The sequence below is a fragment of the Atheta coriaria genome, unplaced genomic scaffold (genome assembly GCF_025399875.1).
Source record: "Atheta coriaria isolate IRGN ID8LTWV9N9 unplaced genomic scaffold, Caltech_Dcor_3.1 hic_scaffold_6_pilon, whole genome shotgun sequence".
NCBI lineage: Eukaryota > Metazoa > Arthropoda > Insecta > Coleoptera > Staphylinidae > Dalotia > Dalotia coriaria.
In genome coordinates, this window is record NW_027045448.1 from 12,988,179 (window position 1) to 13,014,181 (window position 26,003).

Genomic DNA, 26,003 nt, shown 5'->3' on the forward strand with positions numbered 1-26,003 from the left:
TTTACATTGTTAACCTACAAAATTCCAAGTATTTATAAACCTGTAATATAATGTATTGTAGAATAAAAAGATTTGTTTTGTCATCTAATCCATTTTTTCAGTTTTTTGTATAATAAATACATAACATTTATACCTTTGTTTGTTATCAATATTCATTCATCTGCGCGTCGCCTCTGTTTGTCAATGCTCAATGCGCGCGCACGCGCATAACAAAACGGTCTATAAATAGGTTAGGTTTCAATTAATCGTAAATCTTACACTTGGTTTGACATTTAGTAATTTTACATGACTAGCATTTAGTACTTAGTTGTGTTACTTAGTTTCATAGTTGCTTATGATATTTTTCTTTGCTTTGGTTTGACTTTGACGTTGACTTTGGTTTCAATTTTATCATTATGACTCTACTAACATTAGTTTCATCAAATATCATGTATGGATACACTCTAAACAACTACAATTACATGATTTTCGTTTGAATCTTGTTTTGTTTTGTCTGTTGGTTTTTTTTTAACTAGAAAGCCATTAGTACAACAATTTCTTACAGACTATTATTTTACATTTTACATACACATTCATTTAGTTAATTAGTTTGTCATCTTATAGAAAGATATGAGAAACAAAACGTTTTTCTACTATGTTCTTGATTTAAAAGTGTTAAGAGTTTAAGATTTTCCTTTTGTTTTTTGTTGTTTTGCTTTGTCAATCAGTCGCACCGCTTCTACATGTTAATTTTTTGTTAGTTTTTAAATAAATAATTCTCTATATCACAGGCCACCATTTTACGGTTACTTCTGTTAGATACTAATCGAATAAATAAGTATAATTAAATAAATAAATACAGAGTGTTCTTATTTAAAAGAAAAAGTGAAACAAAAATTGCACGAAATTTAACGCTGGATTTTTATGATGCAGTTTTGTCATTTTTACAATAAAACCGTGTTTAAAACTGTGTCTAAAATTTAGATTACGCTTGATATTTTAAAAATTGCACCATAAAAATGTTTATTAGTGACTAGAAATCGACGTTTCCTTCTACCATTGGCAAATTATTAATGTCTATTCATGTTCTGTTGAGTTTAGTTTTCAAATATTTACAACCAATTAGTCTTATTACTACAATCTATATCGTGTGACATTTATGCAACCCAACATACATTTTTTCCAAGGTTCTGATAAATCACACACGATATATGTTTACGTTTAAAATTAGTTACATACTGACATCGAAAGAAAAGCACACCTGCTAGTTGATGATGCTGCCAGTCAGACGTCGCGACCACTCGTCGGCGGCCGCCGCAGCCGCCACCGAAGTGGGTGGTGTGTGGGCGGTGGAGAGTTCGTGGTGCGTCTCCCCGATGCCGTGGTTCGCCGCCGCGGCAGGTCAGGCGTAATGCGGGTACGAGCTGAGCGGCGGCGCGCCCAGGTGCGGCCCGGCATGGTGGCCTATCGAGTGTGTGCTGGCGGCAATGTTCGAGTAGAGGTTCGCGCTCGGGTTGCTCCAATACGATCCAGGCGATGGGAATATTGAAGCGGCTGGAACAATCAAACAAAGAAATATAAAAATTTCCATCATTCACGGCGACACGCCGAAAAAAATTGCTTTATCGAGTCAAGTCATGTGTGAACCGGCGAAATCTACAACAAGTGAATACCATTTTGGTGGCCATAATTGAACAATTGATTTATAATTTCGTATTGTTCCATTGTCTGCATCGACGATATTCCAAAATCAAAAAGATGCATTTATTGTGTTACATTCAATATAGGCAACCAGATTTACACATTTTTAATTCTTGCGCAGAATATGACGATATTCAAAAAGTAAAAAGATGCAGTTAGTGTGTTTCATTCACTATAGGCAACCAGTTTAACACATTTTTAATTCCTGCGCAGAATATGACAATATCCAAAGAGCAAAAAGATGCAGTTATTGTGTTACATACAACATAGGCAACCAGTTTTACACATTTTTAATTCCTGCGCAGAATATGACGATATTCAAAAAGTAAAAAGATGCAGTTATTGTGTTATATTCAATATAGGCAACCAGTTTTACACATTTTTAATTCCTGCACAGAATATAACTTAAAATGCTTCTATCTGATGCAGTGACATTTCACGATTCGCATTTCGCACTTTACAGCCACTCCATAAAGTGAGAAACTTCCAACTCAACAGCTACAGGGTGTTCAGCCTCAAGTAACGCATGTTTATTCAAATGCTTGCAGAACAGTTTCCGTCATCATCCCCTGTTGCTCGCTTCTGTTCGCAATTCAAAGCGAACACGTACACACAGCGTGTGCAACTTTGCTAATTCAAATACACTCGGGTGCCACGCACATCCCTCCACTGGCGCGATTTGCCTGATATTCCAAACTCATCACACACTCCAAACGCCATGCCAATTTCATCTGAATGCGTGAATGTTGCCAGCACCAAGCGCTGGAACCCGCCGGCGATAGTGTTGATAATAACCTTTGAGTGACAGCTCGAAAGCTAGAGAGGCTAGGGTGTAGCATTTGCAATGCACTCGAGACTCGAGATGTCGCGTGAATATTGAATTCATTAAATGGATATATTTCAATACTCCTACTACTTGAAAACCTAACCTAACTTGAGGATATAACCTAAATCAGAAAAATATTGTTTAAAACGATTTGTATTCATGTTGGTGATATTTTCACTCTCCGGGGAGTAATAAATTAGTAGGACGACTACTAAACACGTCTAAATCTTAATTTCTATTGTCCGCGCGGGCAATAATTCTTTTGATATTTACCCCCGCGCCGGCGTAATGATGACACATTAGCCGCTACCCCTAGCTGCGTCTTCCTGCTCGTCCGAGCGCGCACTATGAATAGAGTGTACAAAATGTCCATTAGTTTGCCATAATATGCTTGGGGGACGCAATGTGGGGGCGGTTAAATGACGGGGTAACTGCTCCCCATTCGACAGAGATCGAGAGAGCGAACAATGCGCTCAATCAACGCATTACGTCATTAAGTGGAACGCAAAGTGTCAAAACTGTAAATCATCAATGCGCTGATTTAACATAACCCTACATAACCTCGAAATTAATGCAAAACTCACCAGCTGAACTAGGAATAGTAGCGTGTGGACTCATGAAGCCACCGAGCTTGGCGCTGTGATGATAAGAACTCATAAACAGCTCGCTCTGGTACTTGTAGCTGCCTGGATCACTGGTGGCGGGTTGGGTGGCGGCGGCGAGGCCCTGGAAGTCGAATTTGTAGGCGTACCGCTTGCCGTGCACTTTTGTCATGATGTTCTTGTCGTAGTAGTACCTACACACAAACAAAATCAAAAACCTATTTTATCAAAGGCCGAAAAACATTAGTAGTTGGTTGCTTTGGGGGCGGGGAAATTCAATTCTTGATTTTATTTATTGCTCGTTTGGCAAACAAAGGAAACATCATCCACAGCATGATGCGACTGTAACGAGGGGATGAATCTATTTCGATTTCTTTTATTGGAATAGAAAGCGTGAACATTCCGTGCTGCAGAGGGGAATTTTAGGGTTGGGTAATTCTATTGCGACGTTCATTTGCAGCAATTAGTGAAGATAATCGAATCCGTGTATGCTCGTGTGTTTTTCCAATGCATCGAAATGAGTTTTTTGATAGCAAATTACGAAAAAAAACGATAAAAAACAAAATTTTGATGTTTTTGATTTGAAAGTCGGTAATGTAGATTCCTATCACACTGTTGTAGGTTAGTTGACATGTTGGGTTAACAAAAGATCCGTTTGCGTATGTTTGCGTCCATTGAAAGCGTCGTGCACATTGTCCACAATTGTGATAGCATGTTTACGTGTTTGTAGCGCTGGAGCATAATGATATGCAAACCGGACATCTGCACGCTGGACGAAGTGCCCCGTGAATAAAGGAGGTATATGTGTGGGTGTGTGTGCCAGAAGCAGCATATTAGCGCGTCCGGCGCGGCGGCGTGCGCGCGCGGGACGTGCCCGGCGGTTCCGGGCGGTGAGTGCGCCCGGAGACTGCCACATCCTCCCCGGATTCGCCGGATTCCGACGTCGTCGCCGCCGCCACCGCCGCTCGACGTTCTTATTGATTTCGCAATTATATCTGCTGGGCTGCGATCCGGAAATTGTGAACGTCCGTCTTTACCCCGGCGGGGAGTGCAAACTTGCGCTCACTGTGTATGTGTACGAGGATTTTCCGTCGTGATAGCAATTGTATAACAACTTTCAATATACGAGTATATACCACATATAAAATTTTTAAGGTTATGTTGAGTTATGTTGACGTACCTTAGTGCTCTGGACAATTTGTCGTAGTTCATATTCGGTTTGGATTTGCGTTCACCCCAGCGACGCGCAACTTCATCAGGATCTGTGAGTTTAAACTCGCCGTTGGTGCCCTCCCAGGTGATGCATGCGGCATTTGAAGAGTCACTTAATAATTCTAAGAGGAACTGCCACAGTTGGATTTGTCCCGAACCTATAACACAATAATCACTTTATTACATAACATAGGCAACCCAAATTACACCTTTATAAAATACTAAAAAAAACAATTAGCTGTATTGTGCTCGTATTGAGGTTATGATTCGCGTTGGCTAATTCACTCATGGCGTTTTCAACGTGTTCCGCTCGAGGTAAGATTACGACCGCACTTAAGACTAAATTAAATGAAACTCTTTCCTGTAATTTGCGTGTAATTTTGTTGTAATTTCACGACTTAACAATCTCGTCCGATGTATAACCCTACTGTTCATTACAAGTCGGGGGGCTGAAGCGTATCGAAGAAGTTAAATGTACATTTTCGAGCCCGAAATTCATTCTCCATGCGATATTTTAATTAAAGCCAGTAAATCGTGGCCGGTAATGTAGCTGCCCACGTGGCGGCGCAATAATAAAACCAGACTTTCGGCTATTAGAAAAGCATAAGGCCGAATAACAAACATGGAAGTTATGAACTCACGAGGTTATGGAGGAAAATCACATGCGCGATAAGCATCTTTATGATTCAGCAACGCGATAAGCCAGCGCGTACTTTAAGGGTTAAACACGTATTACAGATAAAGAGATAGCCGAAAACCATGGGAATAAAATAAAAGCGAAAGATAATCATCAAAACTTATAATTAAATTCCAAAAAACAAAAATTCGAGATTTTCGCGTGTGTAAAGTGATAATTTTACACACAAATGGAATAAATTTACGTGTTTGTATCTGCGTCGAATTTAAATTTCGTGATTTTGATCGTTTTCGTCATTAAAACAAACATTACGTAAACATTAGCATTCAAAACGCATTCATGGGGTTAATGCATGCGCGGGGGTTGTTGATTCACCAAGGGCGTAACAGCTGACGTTATGATTTTATAATTTGCGCCCGTTTCACGGCTGCCCGACACCTGGATTTTAAAGAAACACGTGTCGCCTACAATTAGCATAACATTCGCGTTAATCAACGTGTATTTTCAACCCTCTTGAGCGTAACACTAAAAAACCTGCTTATTTTCAACTGTAAAACCAAAAATAAACAGTTGCAATTAGCGTTAAGTTATGCAATTGTAAAACAATCGCATGTTACGTTTGTTTATGAATTCACTGGTGACGCGTTCATTGGTGTAATGTGTGTTGCCGACATTCACTTGGTTTATCTTGTCACGCGCGCATAAATCGCAGACAAATGTACCTGCATGCATACAGAGTTGCCTGCACTCTACAAACAAATATTTATCGTCTGCGAAAATGAATTACGCCTCGATAACGTCCGAACAAGGGTGAATTATGCGCTTGGGCTATCATTAAATCGACATTAGCTGGTAAAATAATGATTTAGTGTCGATTAATTCGACTTTTTTGTACTGTGCCTTCCATCAGGCATCAAACTAGGCTTCTCTTTGCGTTGTAAATCTGCCACACCCTCGATTTGACCCCGGTGGCGTAACCAAATCGTAAATCGTTCAGGTTCATCAATTTTGTTTGTTTTTTCTTTTGCATAATTTGATTTACATTAACCCACAAAGCATAAAACACAAAACAAACAAAAACTCGCATTTTTAAATAAAAAATAAATTAAATAATTACCAGAACTAGCAAGTCGACTACTTGTTGGTCCAAACATCTGGTAGGGATCTGTAACAATTAAACGAAACAAATTTATCGAAGTGGACCAACACATTGTGGATTTATTGCAGCGTGTAACAGACCTACAAGTAGTGCATCGAAAAAGAATGGCTGGAATTGTGTAGTGGCAAATGAAAAGCAATTAGACGCGAGAAAAGCCGTTGGTGGTGTACTTCGGGTCAATCAAAGACGCCCCGAAGCACCAGGCGGGTTGGAGTGTGTAAGGGTTAGCGAGGCGAGCGCGAAAATCACCACACGGATAATGGGGGCGCGCGCGCTGCACAATACGCCAATTTAGTTCTTAGCTTCGAGCGGTGCTTTTCTCAAGCACCTCGTTGCTACCTAATAGCAGACGAGGGCACTATTAGCACAGGAACACCACGTATACAATAAATAAATGCAATATTTTCAGTTCAACACGCAAATATTTGATATTAAATTTGTTTTATTTGATTTTTATTTGATTGTGTGAGGTAGACAACTCAACTAACACGTCATCAAATAAAAAAGCATTCATTTCAGGCGTAGTTTAAATTACAATTCGCAATTTCCATCCTTTCACTTTAGATTATACTTCAGTTTGTGTTTCTATTAGGTTTCTTGCAAACCTAACCTCAAAACTAATTTATATTTATGTTTTTCTTTTGTTATTGCGTTTGGTGAATAAATGCTCGGCGGGTATTATTAAACATTTACGAGCGTTTGAAAAATGACTCATAGTGTAGTGTTATTATTACAGCTATTATTCACATCGGGTTGACCCATTACTATAACCTATTATTGCGTTTTTCGTCCGGGAATAGAATTCGTAAACGCAGCGCATTGTGTGTCGAAATAGCCAAATAGCCAAATAACCAAACAAGCGACGTGGAGAAATATAAATCCGAGGCGTTTTCACTCGCATGCGGGGGTGAAATAGGTACGAATTGTAAGAAGTGAGGTTTTATATAAGCCGAGTCGAGTATAAGAAAGGGGTGTCTTGGTCACGCAACCAAGTACACATGTACGCCGTGACCGTGGGCGCGCGAGCGAGCGTGCGAACGTCGAGTTTGCCCTCGGCGTTCCCGCTCGATAGATTAGAATCCAAGAAGTCTCCTCCAGTCAGACAGTCGACTGCACGCTAGATGTTTTTACCCAGATAAGAAATCCAACCTACACCAGCAAAACAACCCGCAATAGTTTTTAAAGTTTACTGCACTAATAAGTTTTGTACTTTTTTTTTGTTTGGTTTTTTAAGGTTAAAAAACGTTTTTTTACGAAAATACTGAATTTTTTTATATTCCTTGAGTGATCTTGCTGATGTCGTCAGGGATGTAAAGCTATATGTTTGACGTCTCTGCTTGACTTGAACTCAATACCGCCGCACTGCTGCAAATCAGTAGCTATCATCACTGGGGTGGTTTGAGGGCAGCTACTCCCCGCGCAGTCAAGCAGTATATTACGATATCGACGCATATGCCTCTCACAAGCACGAAAAGAAATCGGCGGAAAAAAAAAACGCGAATCGAGGGATGAAACATCGACTTGCTCACAAGAGGGGTGGTGGTGGTTGTGGTGTGCTGACAACGCGGACAATAGCACCCCGAATGGATGAATATTATGTGTCGTCTTGCATCGACGCCTTCCAAGACGTCAACATCATACATCATCAAGCGTAAAAGCGATAATATAGAGTTTAGGTTATGTTGGAGATTTTTGTAGTGTATACCTGGTTGCCGAAGGTGGCCGTGTGGATCCAAGGAGGCTTTCGTCATGCCGCTGAGTGTGTTCGAGCCGTAGCCTGCAACAGAAACGAAACAATAAATAAACATTCGTTTTGTGCGCGCAGCCAAACAGAACGATATTTTATTTCGGGCTGAAGATATAAAATATAAGCGTAGATAGAGGGCCAAAACATTGGTTTACACACAGCGTGTGCGCATCCCTTGAAAAACGGCTTTATTTTTCGCTTTGAGGGCAGCCACGCGGAAATCGACAAGAGAATCCTTTCCGCAAAACGCCGAAATAAAAATAAAGAAACAAAATCTTTATTTTTAAATAAAAAATTTAAAATTTAAATATTTTGACCTAAATTCACTTTTTGGCAGTAAAAATTTATTTTCTATTTGTTTGACACATGTCGTCTAATACAGGATAATAGGATGAGTTGGTGTTTGGAAATTTAGACAAGTAGCCTTTGATCTTTCGGTCTCGCCTGGGGGTTGCGAACTAACACGCATCAAGGGAGTTGTTACAATCACGGGGCGCGCAAGTCCCCGACACGAAAACGTTTCGTAAAAATGTTCGATAGGACGAATTTGTGTCGTGAATAACAATCGGATTGCGTGCTCGGCAAACAGAGTGGAACGCGCAAACCAACACACCCAACCCTCCCGACACCTTTGAGCAAACCTGAGACTCGAAAAAATATCACAATCACAATGAAAATCTAGAATTAATAAAATTCTCTAAGCGAAAATCACATAGTTATCAAGATAGTGTTATTTGCGGAGTTGTGGAGTGGAGTAGAGTGTGAAACCCTCTCTTTGAATATTTGGCTATTATGAAAAGTTACATGGGGGTTGATGATATTTTTTGGGCACGCAGCATACGCGCGCCGTCGCGAAATTATCTTAACTGTATGATTGACACTTCTATTGTGCACGCGCTTAAACTAAAACGAACACAGAACGCCCGAATGGACGCGCCGTGGCTCCATCACAAGGGTGTTTAATGGAATTTCGCTGTTATCAAACGGCAAATATCGTTGTTTTGTGCGTGTTATCGCCGACGTGTGTCCGAGTTTTTCCTTTTCGACTTCTGAAGCGCATGAGTGGCAGGACAATAACAAGTTGTCAAAAAATCAAAAGAATAAAAGAAAAGCAGAGAGAAAACTATCATGTGTGTATAATAATATGATTATAAGAATACTAGCTTTAACCCGCGGCTTTGCTCGCGAATATCTAAAATAATGAAGTTATTCCGTACGCACTGTAGTCACAGAAAAAGTAACAAAGAAGTAGGATGACGAGAAGTTTAAAATGGCTGAAAGTATAGTCTATGGAAGTATAGTGTACAGTCTCCATAGTGTAGTCAATTGGATTTGATGTTGACGTAGCTGTCGGTAATACAGTGTGATAATACAGTGTGATGGTACTATAGTATTTAGGTTTGAGCTTCATTGCTGGAATGCTAGATGGCGTTAAAGTAGTCAAATAGCCAGATGCAGAGGTATTATTGGCTAAACAATTTCTTTATTTTATTTAAAAAATAATTTTTTTTATTAAATAAAAAGTAGCCTATAACCATTCGGGGACCACTAAGAATATGTGTACAAATTTTCATGATGATCGGTTAAGTAGTTTTTGCGTGAAAGTGTAACACACATCAGGATTTTACGTTTATGTGTAAAAATGTTAAAAATATTTTTTTTTTTTGAAAAAAATAAAAAATAAACAGTTTTTGACATTAGTTGTTCGACGTTTTCGACATTTCGCTATATAGTTAATCCCGACTAGCTGATTGGGTGCCCGGAAAAGGAAAGAGTCCTTCCTTCCCGGACTCCCGGACCAAATGTCCTTTTCCGATTTCGACGTCCTCTCTATCGACACGCTCGAACGGGTCTCCATTATTTTTTCGCCTTTTTTCGCCGCCCGCCGTCGCTTTTCTTTCCTTTTGCGCTCACCCCCTCGCCGGTTTCCCGTTTTCACTATATTCAACACCGCGCTTTAGACTCTGGCGTCTTCTTTTTTATTTTTAAGAATCGCTACTAAATGGATTTGCCCTCTTTTAATAAACGGGCATGGAAAAAGTGAAAATTCGAGGAGGGAACGTCCGAAAATACAAAAACGATGAGAAAAAAGGAAGGAAAGTGTAGAAAACACCAATGGAATAATAATTAACTTTTTGTCTTTTTGTTTTTCTATCAAAAACATGAATAATTTGGAAAATAATGAGTTAAAATCAATTTTGAATATTATTATGAATAATACTACACTTTATACACGACTATAGTATTTAAAAAGTTGAAAATTCAAGAAGAAAACGTCGGAAAATACAAAAAAGACTAGAAAATAGTGAGAAAACTGAGAAAATTGTGATTGAAACGTTAATTTACTTCTTTCTTATAGAAAAACAAAGAAAAATCATAAAAAAATAATTTTTAATTAATTTTGAATGATATTATGACTAATACTATACTTTATACACGATAATATCATGTAAAAAGGAAAAATTTAAAGTGAATACCGTCAAAATTTCAAAACCAACGAAAAAAACAAGAAAAAATGTAAAATTTCAATTTTCTTTTTGTTTTGTCATCAAAAAATTAAATAAAACTCCAATAAATCCAAAAAATACCCTATAATAACTTATTATATATAATACTATACTTTATGCACGATCATATGTTGTAAAAATAAAAAATTTCCAAAAGAAAGCCATTAAACATTAAAAAAACAACAAACAAAACAGGAAAAAATGTAAAATTTCAATTTTCTTTTTGTTTTTTTCATAAAAAATCTAATAAATCCCAAAAATAATCTCTAACCACTTGTAATGAATAATACTATACTTTATACACGATTAAATATAATTTAATGTAAGATAAAATATTAATTAAATCTTTTTGTTGAAAAAGTTTTCGCAATTCAAAGCAAAAGTCTGCCGCTGACGGCGCGGCGCACAAAATACAAAATATAATAAACGCAGCCGCCATCACAATGGGCCGTGCGCCTGGCGGCGGCAGCGGCTGCGGCGAAATCCCGATACGAGCCCGCGAGCGTTTAGTTTGCTATCCAAACTTAATAATGGCAGTCAAAGCGTCGCGGCAGCCGGAGCGTGGCGCTGATTGCGACGCCTTCACGGCCCGCTGATCAGCATCAGAGGGATGGCCGGGAGCGCATCGCACCAAAGCTTCAACAAAACACTCACACACCACCACCACCACTACCGCGTAACTGTAAAGTGAATCTGGAGATGCTTGGAGCGTTTTCACAAAGCGCGCCGGAGCGCAGAAGGCGATGATCCCGAAAGCGCCGCATGATGATGAAAGCCACACACCACCCACACACTCTCAGCGGTGCCGGGGTTCCATTTCACGGGCCGCGACGCTTTTTCGCAGCCCCACGGGCGTACAAAGCCTAATTACTTGCCAATGATTACAGCAAGCGCGCGCGCGCTTAAATTTTAAACCGTTGTAAGCGCTTAAATAGGCTTAAATCTATTTGGATTTTGGTTTGTTAGTAGAGTAAATTTGAGGTTAGGGACAAATAAAAAATAATCATTGGGCGATTGTTGCTTTGGCAGAGGAAGCTGGTGCCGAGTTCTTATTTCCTGTCGGCGGGGCGGCGACAGGATGAGGCGCTTTCCTCAATTTACTAGATTTTATTTCTTGGGCGAAAATTACAAACAAGTTTTAGGTTAGGTTAAGATTTATGTTGATATTTTAGGTTAATTTAAGAAATTTTGTGATTTTAGGCGTTATTTTATGATTTGAAGGTTTTAAAGTGGTGTTTTTGGTATTTAGTGCGTAAAATACAAGTTTTAAACACGCATAGTGGCGAAAAATGCTAAAATAGACAATTTTACTTTGTTTTCTGACAAATTAATGTATAAAACGCAGTTTTACAAGTAAACTGAAAGCAAATTTAACCTCAAAATAACAAAAATGCATTTTCTTTAAATAATTTAATTTAAAAAATAAAAACAAAGTGTTTTTTCTTGTTTTGTACGATTTACAGTGTTTAAAATGCATTTTTACGCACTAGTGTGCAAAACTATGATTTTACACATCTTTAAAAGTGAAAATTTATGCATTAACCTTAAAAACTCAATAAAAATTAATAAGTTTTAAAGAAAATTTCATCACAAATTGAAAATTATGAAGAAAAATTTTTCTTTTGGTATAAAATCAATTTTTAGAAGATTTTTGCATGTTATAACCTCAAAAATAAAATAAAATGACTTACCTTGTGATTGTGATGTAGCATGTGACCCCCATGAACCCTTATATGAAGTGTCTGAAACCAAAAACACAACAAATTAGTTTCTATTATCAAAGTTTCCCATCAATGTTTTTGTTTACTAATAAATAAACCTCTAAATCTCTACCTGCAAACAACATAGAAAAGTTGCTGAACGTTGAACCCCTGCTGCTCAAGTAGTCCGCCGATGGTTTAATATCCAACATATTTCCGATTTTAAATCGCGAATTATGAATTACAAATGTGTGCTGCCGTCGTTCATGTGCGTAAAACTACTTAACTATCACTTCACCGATAAATCACTCTGTTTCTACTATACGGTCACTATTATTGTTGTATATTGTTATTATTTTTGTAATATTGTAATATTGTACACTAATACTGTCGTTACTAGAAAGTGCGCCTCGCTCGTGATCGAGTTGTGTGCGGTGTGTGCGGAGCAGCTCCAATTTGTCAAATCTGTCCGAATATCGGGCGCATTTACGATCAACTGGAAGTTTTTCATCGGCGCAGCGGATGCGATACCTCGCGAAGGCGGGGGTGGCGCGCGCGCTACCACCCTTAGCGCCAAGGGGTTGTCTTCGAGCGCACGCACGCGCCAATCAGCGTGCGGCGCACGTAAATAAACCAACCCCACTCGCATAAATTTCAGTCGTGTGGAGGGTTATAGAGGGGGAGGGATGATATAGTGGGGGTGAGTTTAACTTAGTGTACGAGGGTTTTGTAGGATTTTTGAGAGAAAACTCAAAGAATCTTCATGCTAGATCCTTAAAATTTTGAAGAGTAATAATTTTTAGTATTATTATTAATTATTTAATGATTATTTAGTAAAATTTTGAATTTTTATTAATTTTTTTTTGATTTTTTGGGTAAAAAATTAGTTATTTACTAATTAGCTGAAGGTACTTGATTAAAAAAGGATAATTAACAAGATTGTCTTGTCTTTTTAATACAGTGTGATATAATAATAAAATATGTTTTAAAAAACTATTAATTTTAAATATTTTTGGTTTTTAAAATTTGTTTTTGAAATATTTATTGAGTTTGTGTCTAAAATTTTATGTTTCACTGTGAAATTAGCTGTAGAAGATATTTATCTAAATACCCAGTAAATAATTTGAAGGAACACGGCTGTCGACGCGGACTAGGAGGCGCTGAACGCAACCGGAAACGCCGCCATGGCAACCGGCAGCCACATCGATTGCCTACTGCCGGGGCGCTTTTCCTCGCGCGCTCCGTCGCACCGGAGCTGAACGGACTCTCCGGACGGCAAATCGCTGTGTTCAACATATCCTTCTCAATTTTTATTCGAGCATTAATCTTTTATCCCCGAAAAATTTCAAAATCTCCAAACAAAAATCAACATTATTTCAAAACAACTCATATTTAATTAAGTGTGGACATATGATTACTTCCGGTTTCTTTTCATTTTCTTTTTCTCGTCATTCCAAGCAAAACAAGCGAAAAAAAAACGAGTTGACTAATTTTATTTGCTTTATTTTGTATACTTTTTGTGTTTGGTCACACCCTTGTTGTTTAACTAACAAAAGCATCGACTTACCACATTTAACACCATACACTCACACTCTAACCTACAAATTAGTCCACAATACCCTAAACCCTGTAAAAAACGCGAGCGTGATCACACCTAACCTCAAAAAAACTCAATTGCTCAATTTCTTTCATGGTGTCGGGTTGCGTTTCGCTTTCCCACACACCGTCCCCACAAGTATAGTGTTTGTGTATAAACACAGGAATCACCTCGACGGCGCGGCACCCCTCGGACCAAACACAGAAAAAGTCGTGATGAGGTAGAGAGGTGAGCGCGCATTGTACGCGCCAAATTGTCAGCGTACGCCGATTGTCATCCCTAAATAAAGCCATTGTGGTGCCACTCGTGAGAGACACACACCATTACCACCAGAACAACACAGGAGCCACGCATATGTTTGATGTCAGATAAAATTCGTGTTGGTGGGGTGGGATGTTTCAAGTGGTCATGGATCACGAGATGAGTGTGGGATAATGTTTAATTTAATATGGGATTATTTTAAGTGTATATTTGGTTGCCTATGTTGCAGGTATTATAGAAACACGTATTATTTGTGTAACTAAGTTGAAAATGTTTCGGAATTACAAATGTAGGAGTAAAATATCTTTAGTTTTAGCAGTTTTCAACTATTTCTACGCATAAGTTTGAAGTCAGAAAAAGTTTATGTTAGTGGGGTGATGATTCACATGATCACTTGTCACAAGATGAGTGTGAACTAATGCTTACTTCAAGACGAGGTTATTTCTAGTGTATATTTGGTTGCATATATTGCAGTTATTAGAGAAACACGTAGTTTGAAGTCAGAAAAAGTTCATGTTGGTAGGGAGATGATTCACGTGATCACAAGATGAGTGTGAACTAATCTTTACTTCAATTCGTGGTTATTTCAAGTGTATATTTGGTTGCATATATTGCAGTTAATCTAGACACGCGTATTTCTGTTACTATTTGTATAACTGCGTTGATAATGTGTCGGAATTGCAAATGCAACAGTGAAATATCTCCAGTTCTAGTAGTTCTCAACCATTTCTAGCAACACTCGAAGGGAATGTGTGTACGTGTACGCTTCAGAGCGTTCGTAATGGTAATATTAATGGCAATCTAGCAGGAGGCCCGGTTATTTCCTGCGCGATAGCAGTGCATTAGATAATCCGGCGCACGGGCGCCGCTATCCGGCTTTAATTTAAAATTAATATAGCGCAGGCGGCGGGGCCCGGAAATGAGCTTTAGGGGCTCCGACGGAGTTTCTGCCGCTGCCGCCACCATCACAACTTAAGAGAGAAGCGACTGGTGCAAAACGCCACCCCACACAAAGTGAAATACGCGGGTGGCGGCGGTTAAAACGCGGGGGTGAGGTGAGTTTCGCAGCTCGCGGGCGAATTTATTAATACACGTCACATGCCGGTGTACAAGCCTACATTGTCAGTGGTAATATTTGATATTTAACCACATTCAGAGTAAATATCTTAAGATTTCCTATTAATTTCACTAAAAACTTTTTAAAAACTTTTAATTTGTATAAAAATACAAAATTATTGTAGTAAAAGTGTTGCACTATTTTCTAGTGTACAAGTCGCGTGAATAGTTTGTGGCGACGACGGAGGAGAAGAGCGAGTGCGCGAACGGAATGCGGAAAGCGCTCGCTCCGGGTGAAATTGGCCGCCCCGGGGAGGAAGTGTCCCGGAGACAGCGGTATCCGCCAACACCCGCTACCGGCTCCGGCCACTTCACCACCATTTATTCCGCGCTCGCCAACTACCCAACAACCCACCCACCGAGATATCAGACCAGCGCTATCTTCATTTTCACAAAACAAAGCAAAAAAAAAAAAACAAAAAACAAAAAATACAAAATGAGTTTAGAATTTATTCCGTTGTAAGAATAATATAATATCAGCGTAACGTGTTACAGGACGTCCCCTTGCACTAGCGCCCTGATCGCACGCGCATGAATATGATAAGTGTTCCGCTGAGTGGCCGCCACGTGGCTGTGCACGCGACCCCCTGACCTGTGCCGCCGTCGAAAATTTCGAACGTTTTCAGCGTTTTGCATGGTGCCGGCGAAGGGGTGCCTTAATGATTCAAAATGGTTATTATTACTCATTTTGGAGGTATTGTTTGATTTTAAAAATGAGTTAAATGGGCTTTTGTTTTGGTTTTGAGAGTAATTTCGATTGATTTTCAATACGGTTTTATGAGGGGCATTAAAGTGGACATTGTTCTTTTTTTTTCACTCATTAAAAAACATTTTTGAAGATTTTAAAGAGTATTAAATGCGTAAAATACATTTTTACGCACTTGTGTTACAAAGTACCACTTTAAACACTCTCATAACCTCTAAAAAGTAGTATTTTACGCATTATTACATAAAAATTTGTTTATTTTTATTTATTTTTTGTTGCAAATTTCGTTTTTCATAAATTTAATCTTTTTTCATCCTTAAAAAATATTTTCGTGTATTTTAAATACAAAAATACATTTTTACACACTAGTACCACAAAAAATAACTTTAATCACTCTTCAGGCATCTAAAATGTAGCATTTTACGCACTATCACATAAAACTCTGCTTATTTTAATTTATTTTGGTTCCAAATTAACTTTTTCTTAACCCTTCAGACTATACGTCTCCCGTACCATAGTCATTAATATCGTGATGAGAGAAAATCTCACGCCTATTGCGCAAGCGCCAAGCGCGAAATTTCAAACCTACTAAAATAGTTGTAGGTTACACATCAAGTAAAATACAAAATAAAAAATTGGGTTTTGAATAATATAAATTAAATATTAATGTTATTAAAGTAAAAATTATATAATTCTGACGAGGACAAAATAAATATGAAATTTTCTATTTAGATTTTTAGAATATTATCTATTTATATATTTATATATATTCCAAATGGCGGGTGGAAACTACGGAGACAGCCGAAATAAAACGAAGCCATCCGAAATAAAACGAAGCCATCCGAATAGCGGATTTTTTTGTGCCTAACTTTACTTACGCGATGAGAAACTCTCACAGACGATAAATAAATAATTTTTTTCCTTAATTTTTTAAGTTAAAAAAAACTATTTTTTCAGTATTTTGTAAAAAATTAAATTTTAGGAATGTAAAAAAATTTTCAAGGGATCATTCCATTTGAAATTAGAAAAAAAAAAGTTTTAAGAGAGGTGTGAGAGATTCTCTCTACACGATAGTTCTGAAGGGTTAATGTTGGCCCTATTTTACTCATTAATAAACATTTTTATGAATTTTAAATGTTTAAAATACCTTTTTGCGCACTAGTGTTACTAAACACAACTTTAAACACTCAATTATCATCTAAAAACTTGTATTTTATGCACCGTGACATAAAATTCTGCTTATAGTAATTTATATTTGTAACAAATCAAGTTTTACCTCCATATCAATTATCTCCTGATTGTTTTACGACAGTTACGAGGCGCGTGGGAGAATTACACCGACGATTTGTATCGCCATAGTTTTTCCACCTTTCCCTCGCCTGCTTCCGACTGCGTAAGTTAATGTCTCTCGTGCCGGTGAGCGCGTGCTTTCGTTTTTTCACATCCCTTTATTTGCCGGCATGAGTGGCGAGTTGTGACTTTATGACGTGGAAGATGTTTTGTCAACATGCACACATCCCCACACACACAAACCTAACACGCATGCGCACTCACTATATGCTCACGTTCGATGAATCACAAACTATTACAACTATTATATTACACGATATTATTGCCGATTTCAGCCGAAATAAAACGTTATGAAAACAGAATAACTGCCTAATGATACTGTAGTCGACGAATATTAAACTTACGAAAACAAGAAAAGCGGAAGCCATTAAAAGTTTTTTTTCTGTGTTTGCTTAACTTTTACGATTAAAATTAAATTTTTGCTTGTATGACATAAAAAGTTTTTTATAGCGTTGGAATAAAAATGTTTTGATTTGATTTTGCGAACGCATCCAAACAGTAATAAAAGCTAAGTGGCTGACTCTCGGCGTTCACGTGCGCTGTTGATTCTCCGCCTCACGCACGATTTGGCGTTAACATTAAAATGCGCATCAATCGTGTGTCGTTAGTGCAGCGATTGTGCAGCGTCACTCTCGCGCGCTGCAACCCACCGTGCAGCGCGCACGTGCCGAAGCGAGACCACCCGATACGCGCCTAATAAAGTGCACAATCAAAACGTCGAAGGGATAATAGCGTGTTGATGCGTTCGACGAGGGATTTACAGGGTGTATCAATGAACACACACACACACATAAATATTCACCCCTCTACTATCTTCTAATGTACGTTTCACTTTTGACTTTTATACTTTTACATCATACGAGTAGATGATAATTGCATAATGCGATGGGTTTGCACACCCCAACAGCAAGTCGTTAATTATCATCGCCACGTGGGATATGATTACGCCGGCGGGTTCACATCAGCGGGGAGTAGTTATATAATAGTTTCGATGTTCACTTTTTATTCGTCAGCGTGGACGTGGAACATATTGATGCTTAAATGTGTTGTGTGTGTTGCATACGTTGTGCGGGAAAATGCAATTTTTATTGCGAGTTTATGCATGCGAGGCATTTCAAGTGTGGCAATTAAAAATGCATTATTCTTACAGCCACTTGCAGTGAAACTACTAGTTGTAAAATTACTCGCGGATAATGGCTTGGAAAATGTTAATAGACACTTTGAATACGTGTAAAACATTTCACACAAAAATAAAAAATAAAATATTCCATTAATCTACGCAAGTGAATAATATATTGACATGTTTTGTGAAAGTGCATTGAAGGAAAGTTTTAAAATTACTATCATTATATTCTTACATGCCTACGACGCGTGTAAAATGTGAATTTGTGAACAAGAAGAAAAGTTTTGTTCAAAAAAACTCAACAGGGGGCGTTTTCACAAGCCTATTACCCTAGTATTACGTAATATCTAATTTTATACTTATTTTCGCTATAAAAAACTAAATTTTCAGGAAATAAAGTTTGATGGAAGCAAACCGATGATGAACTTTACTGAAATTTGCGCCATTGTGAAATTGAGCAAATGCCGACGACATCGACAGGACGGATTCAATCAGGCGTCCTATTCATTAGTCACTTCGGTTGAGTACCGCCGCTTTCACGCGCTACGTGCCACGCAAAATAAGTTCTTGTGGATGGCGGCGGAGTTCAACTTTCCGTACGTAAACTTTCCAGCTTACACGCTCACCACGTTCACATTGTGCGCTTTGTTTGCCTGTCACCACCAAATACACAATAACATATTTCCATGTTAAAAATTACATCTACAACAACGCAAATAGAAAAAAAACGAAAACGAATAAAACTTTTCAGACTGTTTTGAAATACGGTTATGTTATGTTTTGCGATATGAAACATTTAAAATTAACCAATAAATATTTTCTATGTGCAAAAGTTTTAGTTGCGTGTGAGGGTAAAAACTGTAACGACTGTAAATGTGAAGGTTCATCGCCCTCTGTGAAACAACGGAGTAAGTTTCGAGGGTTGGATAAATCACACGCGCGCGCAGCTGGAGTGCGAACCAAAGCAGCGCGCAGCAGGATTGCAGGGCGCCGAACAGCAGGGCGGTGCGAGTTGCGCTCTCGAATTACACAATCCTGTATTTTCACTCCTCGCTACCACCACACACAAAGAAAATATTGAATTTGTGAGCTAGTGAGCCTACAAACCGACTTTAGTGGCATCTGTTGATTGTTTTCATACACTATAATATATTTACGTATTTAGCGGATAAAACGGGTGAGTCTGCACAAATTGCAACAAAATTTTGATATATTACCGTAATTAAAACGCGGAATACGCGTAGGTTAATGGTGTACGACAATAAACTTTGATGTATGCGCAAAGTTAGCTTATTAAATTTGCATATCAAACGAGTTTATGCACGGGCGGATTAAATTACTGTTTGTTGCTCAAATTTTATATTTTTATATTTTTCTGCGGTAATAAAATATTTTTGTCAATAATTTTTTGTTTACGTATGCGTTGTGCATCGTTAAGTCGTAATTTTCTTCGCGTTTCAAAGAAGAAATAACTATAATAACTAAATGAAATATAGAAGGGTGCAGGGTGGTTGGTTCAGTTCAGACTATAACGTTCTGCTCACTGCTGCTCCATCCCGACATTATTCTCCGCCGTGCGCGTGTATTTGTTACGAAAATGGTTGTTTCCCCGGGTGCGTGGCGGCGTGCGCGCGGCGAAAGGGGGCGGCCGGAAACGGCCGGGACGTGTGGCTCCACCATTCCAGCCCGGAAATACAGGGTATTAGTCATAGTTAGGAAAATCTACGAGCGCGCAAAGATGCTTTGGGGATGCCACAGCGTTGGAAGATTGTATGCGCATCGCGTGCCACATGATAACAAAACAAATTCAGAAGAATCATCAAGATTCCTACTATACCAACAAGGTTAGTAATTCTATTCTAACCTTAAAACTATCGCGCGTTGTTTTCTGCTATTTCATCAATAAATTATTGTCTATGTCTATGCCTATGAAATTTATGCGTTTCAACCCTAATAAATATTGTATAAACATGAAGATATAAATAACAACACTGGCAGCCATTTTGGATAGTTTTGCAAGCATTCGAATAGAAATTGATTATGCATTGACTCGGATTATAATATTAGATATATGGAAAACTACTCACCGCATTTCGTCCGTCCCGAAATACTCTCGGTGATGCTGTTGTATGATTTGGGGGATGATAGATGTCCGTGACTGCTGGATTTCTCATTTCTATCCAAACCTGCAACATAACCTCGCATGATTTCTATTCTAGTTTACACGCAGGTGTAAAAATTAAATTACTACAGTAAATTAAATTACGCTGTGCGGTATTATCGCGTTGGCGCAGCTGATTTCGGATTTCCACACACGATGAGCGTACATTTTCGGCGTGCAAAGTGGCGAACGCGGCGGTCACGCCGCTCCTTATCAGATTATCCTTCCCCCCGGGGTGGCGCTGCGGGCCGAGGTTAGTTACCGACTGCTAAATGGCCAACTTGTACTCTATTAATCAAAGCCAGCTTGGCGGAGGGCTGCTAAAGCGATAAAAAGGGGTTGCAGACGGCGAAAACACCAACCCGGGTTGAAAAACTCATTTTACTACACATTGCATTATATATTATCTTCAAAAACACAAAAATTCAACTTTAAAAATTACAGTTTTCTGTAATATTTTTACCATTACATCCAACATCAAATCTTAAATCAAAATCAATGATAGTTAATCTACTTTATTATTATGCATGTGGACTTAATCATAATTGATGATGTAATCTGGTAATCAAAACATGAATGTGATTAGTTTGATGAACACGTAACGATAATTCGGAACAAATGCATGTTGACAAGCGAACAGCGCGCTATCCACCCCTATATTTAAAGCAACAAAACGCGATCGTCAGCAATAGGTAAGTCGCAAGTTGTAATATATATCATTCGGACCCTCCTCGGCCACCAGCCAAAAAATACTCCCCGGAGGGTAAATTTCGAACTGTGTACATTTATTTTTAGCTTTTGTGCGGCTGTATGTGTACGGACGATTGACTTGATCGTGTGTTGTGTGTAGCTAGATCAGGGGGCATATGTTTCAAGCCATTTAACGAATTAGGGCGCGCGCCAAAAGGGTCGCGATGTCAAACTAGCGATTCCCACGAGGACCAGCGAACGTCCGTGGTCATTAAACAAACAATACAATTAATTTTTGATTGTTATATTATCTATTATTATTTATATCATGAGAAAATAGAATTTTTGAGGTTAGAATTGTTAATGATGTAATATGTTATTAACCTAACCTCAAAATATTTGATTAAATATATATGTTTTGTGTGTTGCTGTGTTGGTTTTGGGATGGAAATCAATATTGGTTATGCGATCGTGGCGCGCGCGGCCAAATTGATAGTGACGTGCATCCGGAGGTCTAATTGACGTGCGCCCGGTGATTGATGCCGCGTTTCCGGGCGGCCATGTTTGGCGGCTCGCCGACGACGCGTCCGAAAATTTCAATTCTTTGTTATCGCCAGCATTAATTGTCAAAATTGTCAAATTCATAAATTTCACCTCGAAATCCAAAAAAACCCTTCAGTTTCGTGCGTAATAATTCAATTAACTAAATGGTGACTAATAATTTTTTTCACTCGCGACATAAATTTGATAAGAAATTACATTTTGTCAGCGTGGTGAAGAAAAATGTAACGTGTAACATCCGTCGGGTTGTATCTTGGTCCTGCGTGTTTCCTTTCAGGGCGTAAAACATGCAAAAATTGCTGGTTGCTATCGCTTATCAAGAATTCCATTGTGTATGGTCGACGAAATGTTGGAGGACAATAATTGCCTTTGGCTTTTTTTAATTCAAGTGTCCTTAGAAGATAGAGCGGGTGGCAAATAAAAGGAGGGCTTTCGGCGCGAAGAATGCCGAGTCATGACATCATGGTGATAATGTGCGAAGACCGACGGCGGCAAAAAGCAGCCCTAGTGAGGAGGAGAAGTGTCATAAAACCAGCAGGACGCTTTAGGGTGTCCAAAAGTAAAAAAAAATTTTTTTTTTCAAAAAAAAATCAAAAAATGCATAAAAATGATTTTAAATGTGAATTTTGTGATTGTTTGTAAATATATCTATTGTTGAATATTTTGGAGTAGAGATATTCTCCCATGACGACCATGGAGTTATAAATTTAGTCACGGTCTATTATTGCGTCGAGAGCGTCGTAATTGATTGATACGGCCGTCGTGATATCATAGCGGGTATCATCGTATCGCATATCGAGAGGGTGTGTGCGACTACACGCTTTGGTGGTTTGAAGGGTGGCTATATATCGATACGGTGTGCGGTGTTTATTGTGGCTCATCGAGTGCTGCACACAAGGGATGCATCCAGAGAGGAGGTCGCGACCTCGCGCATCACTAACGCTCGCCACGCCCCGATGGTTACCGAAATAACAATAGCATGAGACAACGCACAACCACCCCAACAATCACACTGTGAGAATCTCGAAATTTTTATGATTTTTGTTTAAAAATGAAATTTTTACTTTTGGAATATCTAGTGTGATGTAAAAATTTTAAGATGTATGTGATGGAGGCGCGACGGATCGCAGAGCGAGATAGGGCGCGTTGCTATGGGGACGGCATCGGGGGAGGCCTCATTGGCTCGCGACGGCAGTGTTTCTCTCGAGCCGCCGCCACCACCGTGCGCAAAGCCACGAAGCTGCGCGATTTCCTCTCTCACCAACATTTCTCTCAAAACTACTAATATACTAATATACTAATAAAGTAAAATTTGTACCTTGAGAAGATCTTTTCAAATCATGCGTGTCACTATCCCTAAGTCGATTGGTAGTATCCTGGATTGAATCCTGTGCCCTTGTTGTGGATGCCACTCCACCATAGAGATCACTGAATGCGCTACCGGCACCAAGAAATCCACTTCGGTCCTAAATTTATTTATTTTTATTTTTTTTTTTTTTGTTTAAATTTTTGTTTTTGTTACCTGTAGAGCTGCTTTAGCTTTTTCTACACTTTGCTTGAGTTGTTCAAAGGTACTCGGATTGCAGAATCGATACGCGGGCCAATCGGATGTGGCGAACTCCTCGCTCTTGATGCCGAGCGGACATGTCGCCGCCGTCGCACCGCCGCCGCCGCTGCCGCGTTTCAACTCCAATGCACCTTGGTACGAACACGAACTTTCGTACATCTTCCTACGCAGTGGACACTTTTTTCTATAAACAAACACATAAATCACAGGTTAATTTAAAGATTTTTCAACAAAAATGATTTGATTATTAAATATGCACCTCATTGTGACGAGTGTTGACTTGTGACTGAATTGAAAGTTTTGTTACATTTGTGGGTTTTATATATTTTGATTTGTTTGTTTGTGGAATGTGGTTCGCAGGTGTGTTTTGCTTGTACGATGCGACGGGCACACGGAACTGTTATCAGGCTTGGCCGCGCGTCGCACGTTATCAAAGACAAGCGACGGTAGGCGCAGCGGACCACGCGTTCGCGTCTGTCGCTCGAATTGGCCGCTTCCGTTTCAATTATGACACAGGAAGAGCTCCCTCATCTCATTATGCACTGTTTTAGAAATTTTATTTTTAGATTGATGTCGGTCACGAATAATGCATTACGCACTTGGTGCTATCGCCAAAAACTTCTTATCAGAACATATTTGTTAATTGATCAATATCTTAAAAACTACACCTGATAAATCAACAAATTTTGAAAGGAATATTCTTTGTTTGATTTTACAGCTTTGTGTGAAAAGATTTTGTTGATATGATTATTATTAACAAAGATATTCACGTTTAAAGTGGAAAATTCTAAAAATTTATTGAAATAATTTCTTAGCGGAAAATAATCATTAATTTGTTAATATCTTAAAAACTATCAACGATAAACAAACGAATTTTAATAGATATATTCCTTCTTAAATTCTGCACCTGTGTGTAAAATGATTTTGTTGATATCTTTATTATAAACAAAGATATTAACATTTAAAGTTGAAAATCCAAAAAATTTATTGAAATAACATCTTACGTGCAAAATATTGGTTAATTAATTAATATCATAAAAACAAATTCTGATTTTCAAACGAATTTCAAAACATATATTTTTAATTAAATTCTACACCTTTTTGTGAAAAGATTTTGTTGATATAATTATTATTAACAAAGATATTGACATTTAAAGTTGAAAACTCCAGAAATTTCATGTAATTTTTACTAATTTTTGATGAAAAAATCCCTTTTTAATTAATGTAACAGTGATTATTGTAATTTGTATTGTGTATGACTTACCTAGGAAGCAATTAGCAACGGAATGTTAATAATTGATCGTCACATGAAAAGCTGGCCGAAGAAAAACCGCACGCACACTGAACGAACAACAAACACCTCACTAATGAAGGCGTTTAGTGAGCTAATTAGCAACCACGAGTACACGACACGCACACCACACTTTAGGCGCGACAAAAACAACAAAGTCCTGCGTTGTACTTGTACCTGTCACCTTTGTCACACGCCAGCAACCAAGTTTACAATCGCTTACACCTTACAAAGTACCAACGCGTGTGGACGATATCGACGAGTGAAGCGTGAAGAATTGAAAAGTTCAAAGTTTGCGATTGTTGCGCGGCGTTGAAAGGTGCAACTTTTCGGCCGGCGATCGAGTGCTGTGTTGTTGTGGGCTTGGATGGCCGGTTAGTTGTTGACGTCCGTCCGAAGCAAAGAATCGGCCGATGATAGCAGGAAGACAGGAAGTGTACAGGTCCTGCGGAACCCGGAGCGCCGGCAGGAATGGGGCAGGAAGCAATATCGCAAGTGGCGGTTCCTTCGTGGGCGTGGCCACGCCGCCACCCCCACCATGCCACCGGCGGACATCCCCGTGCGCGTGGCTCAACATCCCCGAAACAGCGCACTGGCAGGGAGAATTATTCCAAACCAAAAGTGATAAAACTTCAAACTCACAAAAATTTTATTAAAAAATTCATTAAAATCAATTTTATTAAAATCGTATAAAAAAAATTAATTTTTACTCGTTAGGCATAGAAATACATTAAACAGGAATGTGACAAAAACAACTGCCGCCCCGTTGTTGCCGCCGCCGGTAACGGTAATGGCAAACAACGAAAATATTTTAGATGCTTTATCTCACGAAAGCTCAATCACGCTTTTACCTGTTGAATACACAAACGTATGCAACCCACATTACAATCATACTTCAATAACCTGAAAAATAATCAATGATATTTACGAAATTTAAAATAAAATGAGCTGAAAGTTATGGTACGGCACTACTTACCTAGATCGCGTGCCGGACTTGCATCTAACCCTTCGACCTTTCAACCCTCCTGCTGATATATTCGCATACGCAAAATTACACGCAGTTGGAAGTCAACTTTAACACGCAACCCCCAAAAATAAATTTTTAACCAAAAAAAATGCTAAAAACTATCCTGTACAAGACAATTTGCAAGAGGAAATTATCAAAGAGGATATCTTAATGGTTAATTCCCGCTGGATCGAGGAAATCGCGGAAGCTGGAACCAATTAAGATGCTCCAAGTTGCAAGATGTCTGCGCCGCCATTATCGGAGCGAGTAAAACTTTCGTCGAAACTTGCCGGTCTTGTGGAACTCATAACAAGTCACATTAAAAGGATAAGACCGCCACAACACCCCGCCAACCTCTTCCGAATCGATGAAGATTGCTTTTCGCGGCGTAATGCGGACGCTTAGAAGAGATAATTGGCGGCGATGGCGGATTGATCAAAGCAAACGCGGTGTCGTTAACCACCACCACCCCCGGGGGACCATGGGGGTTGGCAGTTGGGATCA

At 38.8% G+C, this 26,003-nt stretch overlaps 1 protein-coding gene across 2 annotated transcripts; it reads right to left on the bottom strand.

Annotated features, from left to right (window-relative positions):
* Positions 1–31: 31 nt before the first annotated feature.
* LOC135793535 (DNA-binding protein D-ETS-3-like) lies at positions 32–24,931 on the bottom strand. Of its 2 annotated transcripts, none has more exons than XM_065304535.1 (10): positions 23,462–23,623; positions 23,158–23,386; positions 22,954–23,101; positions 20,311–20,409; positions 12,062–12,112; positions 7,822–7,893; positions 6,075–6,122; positions 4,289–4,478; positions 3,091–3,302; positions 32–1,533 (listed from the first exon to the last, which is right to left on the bottom strand). In XM_065304535.1, the coding sequence occupies exons 1-10, from the start codon at positions 23,464–23,466 to the stop codon at positions 1,382–1,384; spliced, it is 1,206 nt and encodes a 401-aa protein (XP_065160607.1). In that variant the 5' UTR covers positions 23,467–23,623; the 3' UTR covers positions 32–1,381. The 2 variants fall into 2 exon arrangements, with proteins under 2 accessions (XP_065160607.1, XP_065160608.1); XM_065304536.1 differs by lacking the exon at positions 23,462–23,623 and adding an exon at positions 24,467–24,931 and having other exon boundaries at positions 135–1,533.
* Positions 24,932–26,003: the final 1,072 nt, after the last annotated feature.

What these genes read in the sequence shown, in the direction of transcription:
- LOC135793535 (XM_065304535.1), bottom strand. An exon ending in CGGCCACCTTCGGCAACCAG is followed by an intron (nt 6,123 to 7,821) that starts GTATACACTACA and finishes TAATTGTTACAG; the next exon opens with ATCCCTACCAGATGTTTGGA. An exon ending in TACTATTCCTAGTTCAGCTG is followed by an intron (nt 1,534 to 3,090) that starts GTGAGTTTTGCA and finishes TGATTGTTCCAG; the next exon opens with CCGCTTCAATATTCCCATCG.